The 21,226-nt window shown below is 62.3% G+C and overlaps 2 protein-coding genes across 5 annotated transcripts in view; one reads left to right on the forward strand and one right to left on the reverse strand.

Annotated features, from left to right (window-relative positions):
- Positions 1-8,020, forward strand: part of LOC311621301 (tryptase beta-2-like) — a gene marked incomplete at its 5' end in the record, with an annotated part of 39,648 nt that extends 31,628 nt beyond the window's left edge. Inside the window, 6 exons of one of the 2 annotated variants that reach the window (XM_084881237.1) lie at positions 6,305-6,321; positions 6,523-6,586; positions 6,728-6,899; positions 7,010-7,275; positions 7,429-7,592; positions 7,667-8,020. In XM_084881237.1, coding sequence (XP_084737363.1) covers positions 6,523-6,586; positions 6,728-6,899; positions 7,010-7,275; positions 7,429-7,592; positions 7,667-7,831 — 831 coding nt within the window. In that variant the 3' untranslated portion in view covers positions 7,832-8,020. Of the gene's footprint in view, positions 1-6,304; positions 6,322-6,522; positions 6,587-6,727; positions 6,900-7,009; positions 7,276-7,428; positions 7,593-7,666 lie in introns of those variants that run through there. The other variant, XM_084881238.1, reaches the window with a different exon arrangement.
- Positions 8,021-10,588: 2,568 nt separating this feature from the next.
- CACNA1H (calcium voltage-gated channel subunit alpha1 H) overlaps positions 10,589-21,226 on the reverse strand; it is a 63,697-nt gene continuing 53,059 nt past the window's right edge. Inside the window, exons 24-35 of one of the 3 annotated variants that reach the window (XM_084881191.1) lie at positions 21,018-21,107; positions 20,586-20,778; positions 20,047-20,064; positions 18,747-18,898; positions 17,772-17,881; positions 17,275-17,408; positions 17,042-17,112; positions 15,723-15,801; positions 13,727-13,848; positions 13,227-13,653; positions 12,946-13,106; positions 10,589-12,374 (exon numbers count right to left, since the gene is read on the reverse strand). In XM_084881191.1, the coding sequence (XP_084737317.1) occupies positions 11,400-12,374; positions 12,946-13,106; positions 13,227-13,653; positions 13,727-13,848; positions 15,723-15,801; positions 17,042-17,112; positions 17,275-17,408; positions 17,772-17,881; positions 18,747-18,898; positions 20,047-20,064; positions 20,586-20,778; positions 21,018-21,107 (2,532 nt within the window). In that variant the 3' untranslated portion in view covers positions 10,589-11,399. The remainder of the gene's footprint in view (positions 12,375-12,945; positions 13,107-13,226; positions 13,654-13,726; positions 13,849-15,722; positions 15,802-17,041; positions 17,113-17,274; positions 17,409-17,771; positions 17,882-18,746; positions 18,899-20,046; positions 20,065-20,585; positions 20,779-21,017; positions 21,108-21,226) is intronic. The other 2 variants (XM_084881192.1, XM_084881193.1) reach the window with 2 other exon arrangements.

Raw genomic sequence — 21,226 nt, forward strand, 5'->3', positions numbered from 1 at the left:
CCACGCAGCCTGCTGTTCAGTTGTTTGGTTGTCCCTCATTGACCCCCCTGCGGCCTGGTCACCGCATGCAGCCTGCTGGTTCGGTTGTTACTGTAAGGACATACTGACCAATTTGCATATTACCCTTTTATTAGTATAGATTGCTATATACTGCTAGATACCAATAATGGAGAATTGAAAGTTGAAATTAAAATCAATACTTTTCACTTTAGCATCCCCAAAATGAAGTACTTAAGAATAATTTAACAAAATATGTATAAGATCTACCTACATAACTCCGATGAAAGAAATCAAAGATCTGAATCAATGAAGAGATATCCATGTTCATAGACAGAAAGACAATATTATTAAGATGCCATATCTTCCCATCTTGATCAGAGATTCTATACAACCCCAATCAAAACCCTGGCAAGTTATTTTGTGGATGTTAACAAGCTGATTCTAAAGTTTATGTAGAAGGGCAAAGGACACAGAAAAGCCAACTTGATATAAAATTTTTAATCCTCATTCGAGATATGTTTTTGTTGATTTTATTTTTTAGAAAAAAGGAAGAAGGGAGAGTGAGAAACACTGATGTGAGAGAGAAACATGGATCGGTTGTCTCCCATATGGGCCCCGATTGGGGATCAAACCCAAAACATAGGTATGTGCCCTGATCTGAATAACGCCTGCCACCTTTTTGTGTATGGGAATGCTCCAACCAATTGAACACCTGGCTTGGGCAAAGCCAACATGATATTGAAGACAAAAAACAAAATTGGGGACTAACTTCAAGACTTACTACAGAGCTGTAATAATATTGATGAAAGAAGAGACACATAAATCAATAGACTAAAATGACCCATACAATAGTCAAATGGCCTTTGACAAAGAAGTAAAGGTAATTCCATGGGGAAAAAAAGAGTATTTTCAACCAAGAGTAACCACTAAATAGCTACCTGCCAAAGTGAATCTTGACACAGACCTTTCACAAAGATTAATACAAATTGGGCCATAAACCTGAGTGTAAAATACAAAACTATAACACTTCTAGAAGATAATATAGAAGAACATCTAGATGACCTTGGGTTTGGTAATGAGTGTTAGTACTAGTATGTGTGTTGCCAAAGCCAGTATGTGATGATAAGTTTTAGATACACCATCCAAGACATGATCCATGAAAAATAATTAAGTTGCATTTCATAAAAATGAGAAACTTCTGCTTTGTGAGAGATACTGTTACTAGAATGAAAAGATAAGCCTGAGTGGGAGAAATTCTTTGCAAAACACATATCAGAGAGAATCCAAGATGGCTGCTCAGGTAGACACCTAACCGCAGCAGCACACAACAATTTCAATGGAATACAACTAAAATGTAGAGTGGACATCACCCAGAGCTACAGGTAGTCGACTGACTGAAAATTCTACAACAAGAAGGAAAGAGAAAACCAGAAGGAAAATCAGAGGAGCTGAAAAAAAGCCTAAGGTACGGAGACATGCTGCGAGCTCGCACGCACGCACTCGGAAAGGTCGCAGCCGGAGAGGAGGAAAGGGCTGGGTGCTGCCTGGCGTTCCCTAGCAGGAAGGAAATAAAACCCCCAGCCTGGGCTGAACCCCCAAACCGGCAGCGCTGAGCCCCATGTTATGGGCCAGACCCTGGGGACCCAGGCTCCGGCAGGGGGAGACGGGGCTGTGAGGCAGAATCCCAGGCGAGCAGCGAAAAGCAGAGCCCCCGGAGTCACGCGCACATTGCGCGCAGAGGACTGAATGTTGACTCTGATGCTGGATTACCCTAGCAGGAAGGAACAGGGCCTCCGGCGCCGCTGAGCCTCAGTCCGGACTGCTCTGAACCCCAGTTCTGGGCCAATCCCTGGGGACCCAGGCTCCAGTAGAGGGAGACGGGGTTGTGAGGTGGAGTCCTGGGAGAGCGGCGAAAGGTCGAGCCCCCGGAGTCAGAGTCGCGCACATTGCTTGCAAGGGAAGGAATGTTGACTCTGATGTGGGATTGCCCTGGAGCAGGGGTCCTCAAACTTTTTAAAGTGGGGGCCAGATCATGGTCCCTCAGAGAGCTGGAGGGCCGGACTATATGAACTACTAATTCCTACTGTAACACCTCGGCTGCGCTCACTGCCCAAAAAACCTGGCGGGCCGGATCAGACTCCTCTGCGGGCCGCATGTGGCCCTCGGGCCGTAGTTTGAAGACCCCTGCCCTGGAGGGAAGGAAACGGGAGCCCCGACTGTGTTGGGCCCCAGTTTCGACTGCTCTGAACCCCAATCCTGGACTAGACCCTGGGGACCCAGGCTCGAGCAGGGGGAGACAGGGCTGTGAGGCGGAATCCCAGGGGAGTGGCGAAAAGCAGAGCCCCCAGAGTCGTGTGCACTGCGCGCAGAGGACAGTCTGTTGACTCTGATCCTAGACTCCCCTAGCGGAAAAGAGAAAAAAAAAGCTCCAGACTGGAGGAATGCGACAGGGAGCAGGAGCCCCTGCTGGACACCGGCCAGCTGGGTGCCGGCAGGGAGCCGGGAGACGGGGCCCCCAGAGAAGGGGGGGTGCCCCTGAGCCTTCGACCTCTGAGAGCGGGCAATGGAGCCAAGGCCTTGGGCTGCTTCCTGGGTGGCGCCGACCCCGGCAACAGGCTGGAGCAGCACAGGAGCCCGCGGAGAACAAAGGGGTGCCACAGGCCAACCTGCTGAGCTCCCAGGACAAGGAGGAAGAAACCAAAGAAGTTCTCAATGTGAAGAAATCAAGTGAGAGCAAAAGATAATAAAATTACTTAAGAAAGAATACAAAGAAGATCTTGAAAAATCAAAGACTAGGTCAGAACTCAACACACCAGCCAACATTGCAACATATATGCGTTTAAAAAAAGAAAAAAGGACAGAATGTTGGAACAGCGGCGGCCAGGCCTAGAGTGCCCAGGCACAAGGCAGTGGCAACTGGGCCCGGAGCAGCAACGGCCAGGCCCCAGAGCAGCAGCAGCCAGAACCAGAGCAACAACAGCCAGCACTGGAGCAGCCAGACCTGGGGCAGTGGCAGCCAGGCCTGAGGCGGAGGCAGCCAAGCCCAGGGTGGCCAGTCCAGGAACACCCAGACCCGGAGTGGCCGGGCCCGGAGAAGCCGGGCCCAGAGCAGCCGGGTTGGGAGCAGCCAGGCCCAGAACAGCAGTAGCCAAGCCCGGAGCATCCAGGCTGGGAGCGGCCACCCGGAGCAGCCGGGTCGGGTGCGGCCAGGCCCGGAGCAGCGGTTGCCAGGCTGGGAGCAGCCAGGCCCGGAGCAGCAGCTACCAGGCTGGAAGCGGCCAGGCCCGGAGCAGCCGGGTCGGGTGCAGCCAGGCCCGGAGCAGCGGCTGCCAGGCTGGGAGCGGCCAGGCCCGGAGCAGCGGCTGCCAGGCTGGGAGCGGCCAGGCCCGGAGCAGCCGGGTCGGGTGCGGCCAGGCCCGGAGCAGCGGCTGCCAGGCTGGGAGCGGCCAGGCCCGGAGCAGCGGCTGCCAGGCTGGGAGCGGCCAGGCCCGGAGCAGCGGCTGCCAGGCTGGGAGCGGCCAAGCCCGGAGCAGCTGGGTCGGGTGCGGCCAGGCCCGGAGCAGCGGCTGCCAGGCTGGGAGCGGCCAGGCCCGGAGCAGCGGCTGCCAGGCTGGGAGCGGCCGGGAGAGGCCGAGGCTGTTGCTCCTGGGAGAGGCTGGGCCCGGAGCAACCGGGCCCAGAGCAGCCGGGTCGGGTGTGGCCAGGCCCGGAGCAGCAGCAGCCAAGTCCAGAGCAACTAGGTCATGAGCGGCAGTGACCAGACCCGGAGCAGCTGGTTGTGGAACGAACCAGAGCAACAGAGGCCAGGCCCGGAGCAGCCAGGCCCGGAACAGCTCGCTCCTCGCCTGTCCCTGCCCCACGACTGCCTCTCAGACATGGCTGGAAACTTTTGTGGGAACTTGAGGGTCTGCTGAATCAAGTGATGAAGGCTTAGATCTGGATGTGTTGAGTTAGTATAGGGCTGGGGTGTTGATCTGTGAGTGCCTTGGGTGGGGCCTGGATGAGGCTGGTTGACCTATTTGGAAATGTCTTTTGTGTGAAATGTATCATTGGGCATGTGGAGGTATTATTGATATGAGAAAATGCTAAGTAACTGATTTACTATCTGAAAAGGGATTTACTATCGGGGAAAGGGAGGGAGGAAGAGACTGAACATAAACTGCACCTATGGATGAGGGCAATGGGGGATGGGGAGGGGGCGTAGGGTTGGGTGGGAACCTGGTGGAGGGGGGAAGAAATGAGGAACCTTTGTAATAATATGAACAATAAAGATTGATTTTAAAAAAACAAAACAAACAAACAAAAAAACACATATCAGATAAAGGACTGTTATCCTATCCAATAAAAGAATAATATGCAAATTTACCATCACTCTAAGACACAAGGTGGCTGCCCCCATGTGCACACAAGATGGCCACCACAAGATGGCCAGCAGGGGAGAGCAGTTGGGGGCAGTTGGAGGCCAGGCCATCAAGGAAGGGGAGTTGGGAGTGACCGGGTCAGCAGGGGAGGTCAATTTGGGGGTACTAAGCCTGTAGGGGAGGAGAGTTAGAAGGAACCCAAGCCTCAAGGGGAGGGTAGATGGTGGGGACTACAGCAGCAGGGGAGAGCAGTTGCGGGGACCAGGCCTACAGGGGAGGGCAGTTAGGGGTGGTGACGAGGCCAGCAGAGCAGGGAAGTTTGGAATGACCAGGACAGTAGAGCAGGGCAGTTGTGGGGGGCCAAGGCCTGCAGGGGAGGACAGTTAGGGGACACACAATCCTGCATGGGAGGGCAGTTGGGGGGGATCAGACTGCCAGGGGAGGGCAATTAGGGGTAACCAGGCCGGCAGGGGAGGGCAGTTAGCGGGTGATCAGGCTGGCAGGCAGAAGTGGTTAGGGGCAATAAGGCAGAGACAGGTGAGTGGTTGGGATCCAGCAGTCCTGGATTGTGAGAGGGATGTCTGACTGCCTGTGGGATCTGGCCTAAACTGACGGTTGGACATCCTTCAAGTGGTCCCAGATTAGAGAGGGTGCAGCCTGGGCTGAGGGACACCCCACTATGCACGAATTTCATGCCCTGGCCTCTAGTACAAATAGAGAAATAACTCTTACTCCTCCACAATAAGAAAGCAGGCAACTCAAATAAAAATTGGCTGGGAGGAACATGAAGCAGCCCATGCCCTGGGTGAGCTCTGGGAGCGATTCTGCCTGCGTCAGTCGATGATTCTTGTTCCCAACTCTTCCCTGATGGTGACCTGGATGGAGAGGGGAACGCAGGCAGTTCCGGAATGCCATGAGCGGGGAGGCTGGCTGGGGCCCCGTGACCAATAGGCCGAGGGGAGAGTGAGGAGGTGGGATGGATGAACCGGGGACCAGGAGTAGTGGGGCCTGGTTGGGGGAGTGGCCAGGGGGAATTGGCATAAGGACTGTTATCTCACTGTCACTTCCCTCTGCCTGTCCCAGGATAATGGCACTCAGATCCCAAATAGACTCCACTGTGATCGGCAGAACTGCTCAGGTGGCGTCCGGACATGGATGTTGGAATGGAATCTGCCATCCTGAGGCCTGTGAGGCAGCAGGGTAAGGACGAGGGGCTGTTCCCTCCCAGAGCTCACAGGGAGTCTGCCAGCCCCTCCCTGGCGGTGAGGGGGGAGGGCTGAGCCCTGTGAATACAGAGAGGTGGAGAGGAGTGACCAGGGTAAGTGCCACTGTCCCATGGGCGCCTCCCTGCTTCTCTGAGGGTGGCCCTCAGACACGATTCCTCTTGGGGAAACAGGCAGGGTGGGAGCGGCTGGTTGCTTAACCAGACAGCACCATGGTTCCTGGGCGCAGCTGTGCCTGGAGGCCTGGTGGAGGGCTTCTTACTGCCTCTGGCAGAGGAGAGGAATGTAACCCCAGCAGCTGGAAGGGGAGCTATTTCCGTGCCAGGGCTCAGCTGGCTGACAGAGAGGTACGCTCAAATGTCCAGCTCCGAGGCCATGGCAGGATTGGGGAGCCCTGACACACAGAGAGGACACACGCATGGATGCTAGAGCCCCCGCCTACCCCAGCCCTCGGACTGGACTAGGCATCTCAGCCTCCAGAGTTCAGGAAGGCCGGGCCCACCTCGGGGTGGAGTGATGGTGGCTTGGCCTCCACTTGGCTGTGTGCCCTCCTCATGTGACACCTGATGGGTGCCTGCTGGTGGGGGTAGAGGTCACATGGAAGCCTTGGTCTGATCATCCACTTCCTCCACTTCGGATTGGAGGATCCAGCAACCCTCCTCTGACCCCCACTCCATCTGGAAGGATAAATGGGAGGGGAGAGTGGGCTGAGGCAATAGCAGCAGCAACTGGTCAAGGTAAGCACCCCATCAGACCCCACCACCTGGGGTTAGTGCACTGAGTAGCTGAGCCTCACATCTGGAGCAGCAGGACCTCAGACTCCCAGTCTGCACTGACCCCTCATCCCGGGTTCCCCAACTCCATCTGCCCCCACACCCTGCAGACCCCCGCCGGGCTCAGCCCCCCTGGGTCAAGCAGCCCCTCCTGGCTCCTTCCAGATGCTGAGTCTGCTGGTGCTGGCACTGCCCCTCCTGCTGCTGAGCCCGGGCCACGCAGCCCCTGGTGAGTCCTGACCCTGCTCAGCCCTGTCCCTGCCCCTGTCCCTCCCCACACCGGCTCCACAAGGGGTGGTGGGCTCACAGAAGCCCAGGTTTGTGTGGGCACAGGGGCCGGGCTGTATCCTGAGGGTGTTTCCTGCCCCAGCCCCGAGCCAGGACCTGGAGAGAGTGGGCATCGTGGGGGGGCAGGAGGCCCCTGGAAGCAAGTGGCCCTGGCAGGTGAGCCTGAGACTCAGAGACCAGTACTGGATACACTTCTGCGGGGGCTCCCTCATCCACCCCCAGTGGGTGCTGACTGCCGCGCACTGCGTGGGACCGTGAGTGCCCATGGGGCCTGGTGGGTGGGGTTGTGCCTGGGATGGCATCCCCACTCCCTCCTGGGTGGACAGGAGGCCGCTCAGTCCTGAGTAGGTGCCCCTCCCTCCAGGGAAATCACAGACCCTTCATTCCTGAGGGTGCAGCTGCGGGAGCAGCACCTCTATTACCGGGACAAGCTGCTGCCCGTCAACCGGGTCATCGTGCACCCCAACTACTTCACCGCCGAGAACGGGGCAGACATCGCCCTGCTGGAGCTGGAGGAGCCCGTGAGGGTCTCCTGCAGATTTCAGCGGGTGGCTCTGCCCCCTGCCTCAGAGACCTTCCCCCCAGGAACTCCCTGCTGGGTGACAGGCTGGGGTGATGTGAATTCAGGAGGTGAGTGTCAGGCACCTTTGGAGGGCTTGGGGTAGTGGGGACCAGTCACACCCAGGACCCAACTCTGGGTTTCCGTTGGGGGAGGGGTCCTGACAGCAGGCTGGGGCAGTGCTGGCCTCCTCCCTGGTGCTGAATGCTCTCCTCTCGCCTCAGTGCCCCTCCCCCCGCCGTACCCCCTGAAGCAGGTGAAGGTCCCCATCGTGGAAAACAGCGAATGTGACTCCGAATACCACGCTGGCCTCTACACCGGGGACAACGTCCGGATCGTCCGTAAGAGCATGATCTGTGCCGGGACCACGAACAAGGACTCCTGCCAGGTGCGCTGTGTCCTCCCCCGAGGGACCCCCCCCCTCAGCCTCTGCAGCCCCTTGCTGACCCGTCTCCTCCCCAGGGCGACTCTGGAGGACCCCTGGTCTGCAAGGTCAAAGGCACCTGGATGCAGGCGGGTGTGGTCAGCTGGGGTTTTGGCTGTGGTGAACCCAACAAGCCCGGCATCTACACCCGTGTCACCTCCTTCCTGGACTGGATCCACCAGTACGTCCCCAAGGAGCGCTGAGCCCCTCCCTCGGGCTGCCACCTGGGGCCCCGGAGAATCCAGCCCCCCCCCGCCCCAGACCACTGCTTCCTGCCCAGTGTCTGCCCTTTCTACCTCCCTGCACCCTGCCCTGAGCTCCACCAGCCAACCCCTCCTCAGCCCAGGGGGCGGGTGGTGGGCACTGCCCCTCATTAAAGTGTGTGAAGAGCACATGTGGTTGTGGCTGTGTGTCCCGCTGTGGGCCTCACCGAGGAGGAGGGCCAGACACACAGCCAGGGTCAGACACACAGCCAACGTCTGTCACTGTGGGGACCCGGCCTTGAGCACTGGCCTGGCTGTGGGGACACCCCCTCCTCAGCCCCTGGTGCCTGTGCTGTGTCTCCTCAGGGAGCGGTCATGTGAATTCAAGACACAGAAAACAACACAGAGCATTTAAAGGACGACTCTAGCCCAGCCAGAATGGCTCAGCGGTTGAGCATTGACCTATGAACCAGGATAATTCTAGGGGCAGCCAGGTACCCAGCATCGGGGTCACATTGTAGATAGATCTTTGGCCCCACACCCTGGGGCCCTCCGACCACACAGTGCCCGCAACCTCAGGCCGCACTGCACACGCACATGTGGACATTGGGGACTTATCAGGGGGCAGGTGTCCGCCTGCAACACTGACAGCCCCAGGCCCTCCTCCAATGCGTCTGCCTCTTGGGTGAGTGGTCGCTGAGTGAGCTTCCTGTCACCGCTCAGGTCCCTGGGCAGCTGGTTCTGTGCCTCCGGCTGCTGTGCGTGCGGCTTGTCTCCTGGGCACAGCGTCCATGCCTGAGCTCCACTTTCCATGGTGCAGACTGGCAGGTCCGTGTGGGAGGGCCTCTGCCCACTCACCTGAGCCTCCCCGCTGTGGACACCGTGGTGGGGAGCTCACCTCCTCCTTCCCTGTCACCCTTAACCATCTGATTGCAGCCAGAATTCTGCCCTTCCTCCGTGTGAGAGCAGAGGGGCGGCCAGCGCCCTCCCCGCTCCCTCTCCGCCCTACACTCTCGGGGCTGCTTCTGTGGTCCGTGGGCTGAGCTCCCTGGATTGCTCACCTTGCACACATTCCCAGGGCAGGCTGTGCTGGGGACACTGAGGAACAAGGGCTCCTCTGGAGGGGGGTGCAAGGAAGGAAAGGGACATGGGGGGCCTGGGACACTGGGGGAGCAGGGAGGAGGCCGGGCCACCTGCTTCCCCTTGTCTGGCCCTGGAATCTCCAGGCGCTCAGCCAGCAGCAGTGACAGACAGTGAGTGCTGGTTTATCAGGCTCAGCGGGCCTTCCGCTGGGCCAAGGGGGCTGCGAGGGGACAGCCCTTCCTCTGTGCCCACATGGGTCCTCCTGAGGGTGCTGCGTGCAGGCCCATGGTCACCAGCTGCTGGTGACCTGCACCCCAGGTCCAGGCCAGGGTGGCACTCTGGGGTACACCATCTCTCCCTGTGCTCTCCTGGAAAATGGGCACAGAACCGAATCCCGTCAGAGTCATCGAGGGGCCACACCCATGGTGATCGGAGTTTCTTGCTGGAGCACAGTCCTGCAATCTGGGAGTGTGGGGGTCCTGCAGGAAACCATGTATGGGGTGCCAATGGAATGAGGGTTCTCAGTGCTGGAGACAAATGAGCTAAAACAGGTGAAGGCCCATTATGTGGTGACCAGGGAATGCCCTGGGTGTCCAGGAAGCACAGAGAACCCGAGGCCTACTAGGCCCAGATCCCAACCCCCAGACTAGGTGACATCAGGCCTTCAGAGCCTGGGAGAGCTGGCCAGGGCTACACTGCCTTCCCCGAGCTGGACAGAGGACAGTTCTCCTTTCCTCAAAGTGTGCCCTCACAGGTATGTTCCTGTGACGGGGTCAGTGCAAGAGAGATGGTGCCACTGCCATCCCTGTCCGTTGTCAGTGCAATGTGGCCCAGGCACCTTTGCGCCACATGTGCAGGCCAGGTGCTGGATGGAGACCAGTCTGTGGCCTGAGAAGGCACATCCTCGCTCTCCCCCTCCATGCACCTTGGCTTCCCCCACACCTACAAGGGGGTCAGTGACACAGAGGCGCCTACAACCCAGGCCTGTGACTAGGAGCTGGGCAGGGGGCTGGGACTGGGAAAGTGCAGTCCCTCCCAGAGGCCCCTCTGCAGCTCAGTCATCAGGCCCTGGCCAGACAAGATGGTCAGATAGGGGTGCCCCAAGCTGGGCAGCTATGCTGTGTTCGTTAGGTCAGTTGGTGACCATGGGACTGCGAGACGGATGTGGGGAGGGTGGGTTGGTGACCTCGGTCATGGGGTTTCCGATGTTTTTGCCACACTGAGCCTTGAGCTTATCACAATCAGGCTTTGAGAACAAGGAAAGGGGTCATGGGGCTGCAGCAAGCAGGATGTGGGGCAGGGGGTCAAGGACTCCAGGGCAGGGAGATAGCAAGAGTGAGGTGCCTTCTGCAATCCTAAGCTGACTGCCCCGCTGGAAAGCTCTCCCCGTGGGGACCCCCCACAGCACCCTTCCCTGTCAGCAGCTCTGGCAACAACTTCTCCAGCATGAAGGCAGCGTGCTCTGTTGCTATGATGAGCTCAACGTTTCTGGAACTTCCCGACCATGGATCTGCCGAGCGGGGGGAGCACAGACACCAGCGGGCAGGTGCTCAGGAGAGGACCCTGCCACTCTACTGGGGCGGCGGTCCCTCCAGCTGTCCGCCCTCTCAGGCGGGACTGAGGTGCCAAGGGCCGCCCACTTGTTCTTTAAATAAGTTAATGTTTATTCTGTTTGCTCTGCCCCCCATTCCCTCAAACGTCAGAAGCTGAATTTTCTGCATCGGATTATTGCAACTTGAACCTGAATTGGTAAGAGAAACAAAGTGAAACAGAGGGGACCGGTGGGGACGCTCTGCCCGGACCCCAGGACGGCCGTTGGAGGTGCTGGACGCGGGGTCTTGGCTCCCGTCCCCTGGGGATTCGGCATTTCACAGAGGCCAGAGTCCCCGGGCGTTTTCTGGACAGAATGGCGGGGAGGGAGGGGGGGTCCAGGAAGGGGAGATGGAGAGACAGCGATGGCAGAGGGCGGGATGAATGGACGGGAGCTCAGACTGTGAGGGATGGTGAGGCACGGCTGCGGGGGCCTTGGTGACGGGGCGGCCACCCGGGGGGCACAAGGGGCACAAGCGTGAGTTCCCGATGGAAGGAAGTGGATGTGAGGGCGGGACTCTGCTGGGCAGCCTCTACCTTCTCCCTTTGGCTGTTTTCTGGTCCTTGTCCCTGGTCCTCGCTCGCGAAGGGACTGCTTGCTGACCAGGCTGCCTGCAGTCTGACCATGGCGGCCAAACTCGTAAAAACCAAACCTGAACCGACAGGCCCCCAGCCTGAGGAGCCAACCTTATTCCTTTCACCCAGAGCAGCACCTGCATCCCTCTCCCTGGGCAGACGTCCGTCCTCCCGGCTCCTCTGCCCGACGTGGGGCCCGAGCCGGGGTCCATGCACGGCCCTGCCTGGGGCCACCACCCCAGCAGACACCAACCCCAGTGCCAAGCCCGGGGCCACCACCCCAACCCCAGTGCCAAGTCCGCGAGGCACCTGTCCCCAGCTACACAGGCTCATCTGCACTGTCGCCAGGCGTGGGGCTGGCTGGGGGGGTCCCTGCTCTCTTTGGGGGGCTCTCGGGGACGTTGAGGTACAGCCCCCATCCCTTCTCTGGGGGGTCGCCGAAGGGCATGGGAGACTCCGTTTTGTGGGGTTCGGCCGGCGCTGCGACCCCCGAGGAAGCTCTGGGCTCCGGGGCCGCCCGGTGGCCACTGTCCAGGAACAGGTCCCCGCTGGGGCCCCCCACGTCCAGCGGCTCGAAGGCAAAGCTGGGGATGGTCAGGTGCTCCGCGCGGCAGGGGACCTGGCCCCAGCGCTCCCCCTTGCTGGCAGGGTCCACCGCCGAGCCCTCGCCGGGCTCGCAGGACGGGGTTCTGCGCCGCAGCGTGGTGCTGCCGCCCTCGGCCGCCGGGGGCCAGGCCGCGCCCTCGTCCTCCACGGGGGGGTCTATGGAGATGCAGGGGGGGCTCATCTTCTTCTTCCGGCGTGACCCCAGGGCCGGCTCGGACTCCAGGGCCTGGGCCTTCGCCTCGCCGGGCTCCGGGCGGCTGTCCCCTCCCCCCTGCTCCGCCGGGGGCCGCCGGTGCGGGTCTGCCCGGCCGGGCTGGTCCAGGACGCCCTGAGCGTCCATGCCATAGAGCCCGCACAGGTCCGGCTTGCCGGCCGCCACCCCGCGGGCTTCGGGCGAGGGGCTCCGGGCCGAGCTGGTGATGTGGCTGACCTCCTCGTCGGCTGGGTCCAGGGCCTCCGCCCCCTCCCCGCCCGGGGCCTGCAGCTGGCTGGAGGAGAGGCAAGTCTGTCCGAAAGCGTGCTTTCGGGCTCGGACGCTGGCGGGCCTCGGGGAGCGGGGAGGGGACCGCAGGGAGTCCCCCAGGGACGCCTGTCTCGAGGGGGTCTTCCCATCGGGCTCCCCCACGTCCGGGCCGCAGTCCGCAGGGCCGTCAGCCTGTGCTTCCAGGGAGCTGGCGTGCAGGGCCTCCTGCAAGGGCGTGGGGTCAGGTGAGGCCGTGCAGAGCCCAGCCAGCAGCCGGGGCGCAGACCCCTCCCCACCTGGGCCAGAGGGGGCTCCGGCACCCGCGAGGTGGGAGTCCAGGGAGCAATGGGGCCGAGAGCTCCTGATGCGGGTGTCACTGTCCTCCAGCCTCGCCCATGCCACCCTGGAGACCACTCTGCATGCGGGTGCCAAGCACTTGTGCCTGTCACGATGGGAGGGGCCGTGAGGAGCAGAGGGCTGCAGCCTGGGCAGGGAGAGCCTGTCATGGGCCCCTGAAACCCTGCTGGGCACAGAGCTAGGCCAAGGTAACCTGTGCACCACCAGCCCGGCGTGGTACCCTAGGCTGGGAAGGGTGGTCTGTGGGTTCCTGAGGCCTCAGGAACCACTGCGGGGTGTGGTGGGCACTGAGGCTGCTGCCCAAGTGGGGTGTGGTCCTGGTGGCTGGGACCTCTGTCATCACGAGCTCTAGGGATGAAGCACCCCCGTCACTCATCCTTTAATGGGGAGAGGGGCCCCCTCAGGCTGGGCAGAGTTGGGGAGCGGGGACTCCTCCTACCTGTCTGCAGAGTAGGCGGCTCAGGCTGGGGGAGCGGGCCGCGCCCCGCGGGGGCAGGGTGAGGAGGGCGCTGCTGCCCCTGGCAGGGGAGGATGAGGCTGACAAGACCTGGAGGGAGGCGCAGGGCTCCACAGGCGGCACGTGCTCCACGGAGGTCACACCTGGGCAGGAAGGGGTCTAAAGCAGGCGGCTGTCCCCGGCCCCGAGCCCCCGCCCCGCCCGAGTCCGGCTGCCCGTGTCCTCCGCCTGCCTGGTGTCCCCAGCGGTCCCCGGGGTCGTACCAGAGGTGGTGCCCACGTAGGTCTCCATCTCCACCTCCTGCAGCGGGTGGGGGTGAGGGGCTGAGGCGGGCGCCACGGGCCGGAACATGTAGCTGTCGTTGGGCAGGGAGAGCATCCTGGATACAGACACCTTCCGAGCGACCGGGAGGCTGGGGGCCTCGGGGCCAGCGCCCGGGCTCTGAGGGGCCGCGGGCCCGGGCCCCGCGGGCGGCCCCTGCGCCATCTCCAGCTCCAGCTCCGCGTCCATCTCGGCGTCCTCGCGGGCCTCCTTGTTGCTCTCCTCCAGGTGCTTCATGAGCACGGCCACCACCACGTTGACCAGCACGAACTGGGCCACCAGCACGAAGGTGACGAAGTAGATGGGCGAGATGGCCGGCAGGTAGGTGAGGCAGTGCTTGTCCTCCCGCACGCACTCCCGCAGCGTGTCCTGCGGGCGAAGGGCAGCTGCAGAGGGCACGGGCCCACCCCCATCCCCGCCAGCCGGCCGGGCCGGGTGCTACCTTCATGATCCCGTTCCAGTTGTCCCCCGTGGACACGCGGAACAGCGTGAGGAAGGCCATGCCAAAGTTGGAGAAGGTGGCGTGCCGGCTCAGGCCCTCACAGGGGTTGTCCTCACTGCACTCTGCAGGGCGAGATCCGCCAGGTTATACACGCCGGGGTCAGCCACACATTGGCATCAGGCACACTCTGGGGTCAGGCTCACACGCTGGGGTCAGGCACACACGCCAGTTCAGACACACACTCTGGGGTCAGGCACACACGCCGGGGTCAGCCACACGATGGAGTTAGGCACTCACGCTGGGGTCAGGCAAACACCGAGGTCAGCCACACACTCTGAGGTCAGGCACACACACTGGGGTCAGGCACACACGCCGGGGTCAAACACACGCCGAGGTCAGGCACACACGCCAGCTTCAGGCACACACGCCGGGGTCAGGCACACACGCCGGGGTCAGGCACACACACTGGGGTCAAATACACACTCTGGGGTCAGGCACACACACTGGGGTCAGGCACACACACTGGGGTCAAATACACACTCCAGGGTCAGGCACACACGCCGGGGTAATGCATACACACTAGGGTCAGGCATACACGCTGGGGTCAGACACACATGCCGGGGTCAGGCACACACGCTGTGTCAGGCACACACACTCGGGTCAGACACATACTCCGGGGTCAGGCACACACTCTGGGGTCAGGCACACACACAGAGATCAGGCACACCTGGGGTCAGGCACACACTCCGGGGTCAGGCACACACACTGGGGTCAGGCACACATACTCCGGGGTCAGGCACACACTCTGGAGTCAGACACACACACAGAGATCAGGCACACCTGGGGTCAGGCACACACGCCAGGGTCAGGCACACACGCTGGGGTCAGGCACACACTCTGGGGTCAGACACACACTCTGGGGTCAGACACACACACAGAGATCAGGCACACCTGGGGTCAGGCACACACTCTGGGGTCAGACACACACTCTGGGGTCAGACACACACACAGAGATCAGGCACACCTGGGGTCAGGCACACGCTGGCATCAGGCACACACAGTGAGGTCAGGCACACACTGGCTGGGCACCTGAGACCCACCAGGAAGCAGGTCATGCTCCTCTGAGGCAGGAGTGATTGCCTAGCTTGGGGTCCCTGGCAGGTGGGCACCCAAAGGAGGCATCTGGGGGCATGTCTCTTTAAAACAGGGCAGGGTGCTGCCTGAGCCCTGCTTGTTCTAGATCAAGGGCTTTCTGGGTGGATGAGCCGCGGCCCGGGGGCCAGCCCCTCTGGCTCAGCCCTAGCGCTGCTGGCTTCCCAGACCCCGACTCGGGTCAGGGCACTCCCAGGCCCCAGGGAGTAATGGGGCCGCCCTGGAGCCTGAGGCAGGGCCGGCGGCCAGGAGTCAGGCCTGGGGCCTGGGGCATGAGCTGCCAGGTTCCAGGAGCTCCTTCTGGGCAGAACCCAAACTGACAGCCACCTCAGCTGCCCCACACAGGCCCCCTGGTGGCTCCTGGAAGCCACTGCGTGTGTTCAGAAGACCCCGGCAGGAAGGGGAGGGGACCCTAGCTGAAGTGGGCTGCCAGGAGGGTCCCCACCTGCCCCCTGCCCAAATGGGGTTCAAGAAAATCCTTGGTGACAATTAAGGACATGCTGCAGTTTGTCCCCGGGGGACCAGTGCAGATTAGGGCGACATGTGCACGCGTTTGCATGTGGATGCATGCTCTGGTTCACGTGTGGCTCTGCCTTCCTTGCTGGGCTATAAATACACTGGGTGTGAATGTGCACATGTGTGTGCCATGGGTCTGCGTGTGCTTAGATGCTCCTGCGTGTGTCGCTGTCATGTTCCTCTTGTGCAGTGAAGGTCTGGGAGAGCAGGGGGCCCTGCCTTGGCCTGGCCAGTGGCCCGAGCTATCTGCCAGACGTTGTGTGTGTGTGTGTGTGTGTGTGTGTGTGTGTGTGTGTGTGTGGCTGCGCCTGCCTGGACCACAACTCACCAAGCCTGCCGAACAGCTCCACTCCCAGGGCAGCATAGATAAAAAACAGGAGCATGAAAAGTAGGCCGAGGTTCCCTACCTACACAGGAGAGAAGCAGAAGCAGGTCAGGCCTCCCCCCACCTGCTGGGCAATCCGTGCCTGGCACCCACCAGCCACCCTCACCCCCCGTTCTTGCCAGGCAGGAGGGCAAGTTCCCAGGTAGGTGTGAGAACTCCTTCTTAACCCCCCTGACCCTTGGCCCTGGCTCCCATGCTCCCTAGGGGCTCCCTGTCCTGCCTGGTGCTCAAGGCCCCTCTTTGACCTCTCATGCCCACCCTGCACCCAGAACCACCCTGCCTCGAGTACCTCTGCTCCCCAAGACCTGGCAGGTCTCCCAAGGCTCTGGCAAACTCTGGGTAGGGTCTGCCTCCAACTTTGGGGTCCCCATAGGGAGGCCAAGGCCAAGGCCAAGATTGTATCATGAATCTCACCCACACACCCTCCCAGCACTTACGCTGCCCTCCAGGCAGGGTGCCCTGTCTTCGCATACCTCCATGCCCCTGTCGCTGGGGCATGGCCAGGCCCAGGCTTCCCTCCCCTCCTGTCACTCCCACAGGCACAAAGGACCTTAGGGACTGTCCCTCAGACAGGGCTGAGGAACGCTGCTCAGGGGAGTGGGGGCTGGCTGGGATGATGGGATGATGCGTGTGGACAGACAGGCCTGTGGGTGAGTAGGTGACAGAGAGAAGGTGCTAGATGGACACGCAGCTGTGGGGTGCATGGCTGGCTGGGTAAAGACAGAGGGACACAGGGGTGGCTAGGTGGACGGATGGCTGGCCGAAAGAGAACCGTGGACAGATGGACACATGGCTGAACAGGCTGGGCTGGCGGAAGGCCTGGACACTGCACAGACGGGGCAAAGGGTTTCTTTCTGTTCAAGTGGTCACCAAGGACCGGCGTGGGGACTGCGGACGCAGGAAGTGAGGACACGGGGCCTGCGTTCGCTCCGAGAGAGGAGAGAGGCCTCCAGCCAACCCCCGGTCTTTGGGTTTCTCGGGACTCAGGAGACCACCGTGGCCAGGTCCTCTGCCCTCACCCCACTGCGCCCACGGCTGGACCGGGGAAGGCAGGCACTGGCTGTCTCTCTTCCCCGGAGGGACCGAGGCCCAGAAGGCAGCCAGCCACCTCCCGCCCAGCACCGCCACCAGTTCCTGCGCACGTGGGGGTGATAAATGAGGTCATCACAGTGCAGATGACGGACTGAATGAGTGGCAATGAGCAGGGCTTGCCTTCTTGGGGGTGTCTGGGCTGCCCACCCCCGAGGCAGCCGTGCGCCTACCTGGGGCAGGGCTTGCACCACCGTGTCCAGCAGGGCCCGCATGCCTGTGGCCATCTTGAGCAGCTTCAGCACTGGGGGCCGAGAGCCGCGTGTCAGGGATGGGCTGGGGCCCGGCCAGTCCGATCCTCCCCAGCTGGCCGGGCCTCAGACCACCCGGCCCTGACGTTCCTGTCGCGGGCACCAGACCCCTGCTGAGGCCTCGGGGCGCGGCCCTGGGCCCCCAGACTGCCTACCGCGGGCGATGCGGAGCACACGCATGATGCGGATGAGGGTGGGGTTGATGGGCAGGGCCGCGCTCATCTCGATCTCCTCCAGCGTGATGCCCATGATGGACAGCAGCACGATGGCCAGGTCCAGCTGGTTCCACCTGGGGGCCAACTGGGCTCAGTGCCATGCTGCCTCCTCCCCACCTCCCTGTCCCCCCTTCCCCTCACGCTGCAGCCCTTTAGAGCAGGGGTTCCCTCCCTATCGTCCTGGAAGCATCACCCACAGGGTGTGTCCTGCTGCCACTCTGGGGCTTACCCTGGCATCACTCCGGAGGCATCCTATTGTCACCCTCGGGCATGCCTTGGTGTCACCCCTGGGTGCACCCCACACCTCTGCTCAGCCCCCCGCTTTGCAGACAGAAGGCTGGGACCACCAGAGGGAAGGGCTGTGGCTCTCACCTGTTCCCTCCCCCCGCAAGAGCGCCATGGGTCCTTCAGGGCACCAGGTGGCCCCACCCACAAACCTGTCCTTGAAGAACCTCCGGAATCCAAATGCCACCAGTTTAAGCACAGCCTCAATGACAAACACAATGGTGAACACGTAGTTGCAATACTTGAGGGCCTCGTCCAGCGACTGTGGACAGAGTGTCAGGCTGTGGAGGTCACCCTGCCTGGGCCTCCCCTGCTCCCCCCCTCCTCCCCCACCCCATCGTGGCACTAGGCACCCAGTGCCTGGTCCTGGTCACCCTGCCCCATCGCTCTCCTGTACCCTCTGGGTGCCCCCAGGCAGAGGACAGGTCTGAGGCCCAGCTACTGAGCACTTACTGTATGCGGCCTGTGCCAGGTCTGGGAGGCGTCACCTGGACTGACCCCTGCAGCATTTTGAGGTCAACGCTCAGGTGGGGGGAACCTGCCCCCGTGAGCCCAGACTCCTGGCCCGCCTTGCCCAGGCCCCACCCACAGTCTGGGGCGAGGGCCAGCCCTCGCCAGCCAGAGCTCAGCTTCCTGGAGAGCTGAGTAGGTTCCCACTCAAAGGCTGTGATGCCCTGAGAATCCTCCTTTCCCGGGGGGCGGGGCGGGAGAGGGTGTCCTGTCTTTAATGGAATGATGGCGATGCAGATGTGATTGGAGTGACCGCTTACGCCCGCCTGGCTCCTGCCAGCTCTGCCTGGCTTGTTCCTGGACTGTGAAACCTACAGCCTGGGAAGCTGGACTCGGACATTTCAACAGCCAGAGTTTCAAGATGGAACCACTTGTGGCAGGGAGGGGGGCTCTTTAGGGCAAGTGGCCCTGAGAGTTTCAATTGATGTGAAAAGGAGGACCCTCTGTTCAAACAATTCATAAACCTGAGTGAGGGCTCACCCAGGGCTGCAGACCTCCCGCTCCTGACCAGGCCACCCACTGGGTGCCGGGCCCCTCTGCCCCCCGTGGCACCCTGGGGCTCATCTCCCACCCTGGTCCTGGGCAGGGCGGGCAGGGTCTTGCACCCTGAGCCCCACCTTGGGCTGGTCGTAGTGCTCCATGGACATGGTGATGACGTTGACCCCGATGATGAAGGTGATGAAAAGGTCGAGGTAGTGGCTGGTGCACAGCGAGTGGATGGAGCGGCGGGTGGGCGAGTAGTCGGCGTAGTAGGGCCGGCGCTGGGCCTCTGCAGGGAGAGGGCGCCTGTGACCGGGGCTAGATGGTGGGAGTGGGGCTGGGGGAGGGCTCTGGGCTCAGATGCGGGGGGGTTTCCAGGAGGGTGCAGGAGCCCCTTTAGGTAAGGGGTAGGTCCCTGTGAATGATGGACACCCTGGGTGGGAGGCCTGGGCAGGAGTGGGCCTCAGGGCAGCCCCAGGAATGGCTCTGGACGCTGAGACTTGACCTTGCCCTGCTCGGATCTCCCACATTGGGGCCTTCGTGGTATGCTCCTGGGCTGGCATTGGGGTTCTGAGACACTTAGCAGATGGGAGCTTTCTTAGGGGGCAGGTCCCCTCACCCCTCCTCCAGCGCCCCCGTCTGTCTGGGCATGAGCTGTCCTCTGGCCACCAGGCCTAGAGTCCCTCCCCTCCCAGTCTTCCCAGAGGCCAGCAGCCACTGCCTCCTGCCTGGGGTCTGCCCGGCTGCTGGTCCATCTGATGGCCATCGCCTGGGGAGTCATGCGTTGACCAGCTGGCCTGTCTGCCCTAAATGCTCTCCCTGCAGTAACCCCTTCAGAGCATAGCAGTGCCCACTGAGCGCCCACTGGGAGGACATAGCTGCCACCAGTGCACGCGACGACCTGCCTCAGCCACAGAACCATGCGGGGATGGGGGCCGGGGCAAGGAGGGCAACTGTCCCAGAGCCTGGGAGAGCAGGGCCCGTGGGCCGAGCCCGACCTGAGACCTCATTCTCCTGGGTCTGGCATGCGGTGACTGCAGAGGTCGGCTCAGCCCGAGCAGCCCAAGGGGCCGGCAGCCAGCAGGGCCAGGCCAGCGCTGACGACACGGAGCAGCCACGAGCTGGCAGGATCCCAGAGCACGGCAGGGAAGCAGCCAGGCATGCAGGCCGGGCAGAGGGGCACACGCAAGCTTGCAGGCAGCGGCCTGGACACCAGGCAGGGAATGGACGCCCCTCCCCCCCACCCCGACACCTGGCGCCCAACCCTGGCCGTCCCATGCCCACCCTGCAGCAGACCCCAGCAGGCCTGGCACCCGCCTGGGATGTCTGCCCGTCCACGTGGCAGTGGCTGAAGGGCGGAGGCCAGGCCAGCCTGCAGCCCCGTGCAGGGGCTGGCGGAAGCGAGGGGCTTAGGCATGCGGGGCAGGGGGCAGATACCTGGGTTGGGCAAAGTGCCTGGAAAGACAAGGAGACGGTCTGAGCTGGCTGCGGTGGGCGGGACTCTCAGCGGCCCCCTCCTGCAGGAAGCCCTCCTTGCTCCCAAGCCGGGCAGGGGCCTCCCTGAGACCCTCTCCTCTCTCTGTGCCTTGGGACGACTCTGCTAAGTTTCCCCACCCCCGTGGCCTAACGCGCGGGCGCGAACCCTTTTCAGGAGCGACGGTGGGCGAGAATCGGGGTCTCCTTCGCCTCCTGTGCCACTTGGGCGGGGACCCCTGCCTCCTGCTGCAGCTGCCCTCCTCCGCCTGGCTCCCCCTGAGGGCCCGGCCACCATGCAGGGGCCCAGGCACAGGCGGGCCAGCGTGCAGAGCCATCTGGCGGGGTGGGGGCTGGGAGGCCGAGGGGAGCAGGGCCGGGCAGGGCGCCCCGGGCCCCCAGCCTCACAGCCCGTCCCTCGGTTCGTCCTGCTGCCCCTGCCGGCCGCCGCCCGCCCGCGGGCGCACAGGCGCAGACCCACCGCGGCCTGGGGCGCGACTTACTCCTGCGCTTCCTCTCCAGGCGCCGCTGCCGCTTCTCCTCGCGCCGCCGCGCCTCCTCGGCCTCCTGGTGCTGCCGGCACTTGTGGAAGTTCTCCACCACCACGCCCACGAACATGTTGAGCACGAAGAAGCTGACGATGAGCAGGAAGGAGATGAAGTAGAGCAGCATCCAGGGGTTGTGGTTGGGCACCGGCTGCAACACAGGAGGACGCGTGGGCACCCGCTGCCCGCGGGCCCCGCCCAGGGACAGCCACGCCCAGACCCCCTCCTCTCCCCTCCCCCCCCCCCAGGTGCTGCAGCCTGCAGGGCCAGAGAGGGGGCCCCAGGACACGCAGCTCTCCGGAAGCGTTCAGAGCTGGCTCCCTGAGAGGACCCAGAGGCCACCCGAAGGGTCCACGTGAAGGGCCGGGGCTGCCCACGGCCTGCCCGCACCTGCTGGTCTATGCCCACGGCGTCCAGCCCGTCGTACATGATGTTCACCCAGCCGTCCTTGGAGGAGAGCACGAACAGGGACATCAGCGCCTGCGGGGCCACAGCAGGGCGGTCACTGCTTCCTGTCGGCCCTGCTTCGGGCCCGGGAGACCCCACAGGCCTCCCCCACAGCAGGCCCGCCCGCCCGCCCGCAGCTCTGGAGTCCTGTG

The sequence above is a fragment of the Pipistrellus hanaki genome (genome assembly GCF_964339955.1).
Source record: "Pipistrellus hanaki genome assembly, chromosome: 4".
Classification (NCBI taxonomy): domain Eukaryota; kingdom Metazoa; phylum Chordata; class Mammalia; order Chiroptera; family Vespertilionidae; genus Pipistrellus; species Pipistrellus hanaki.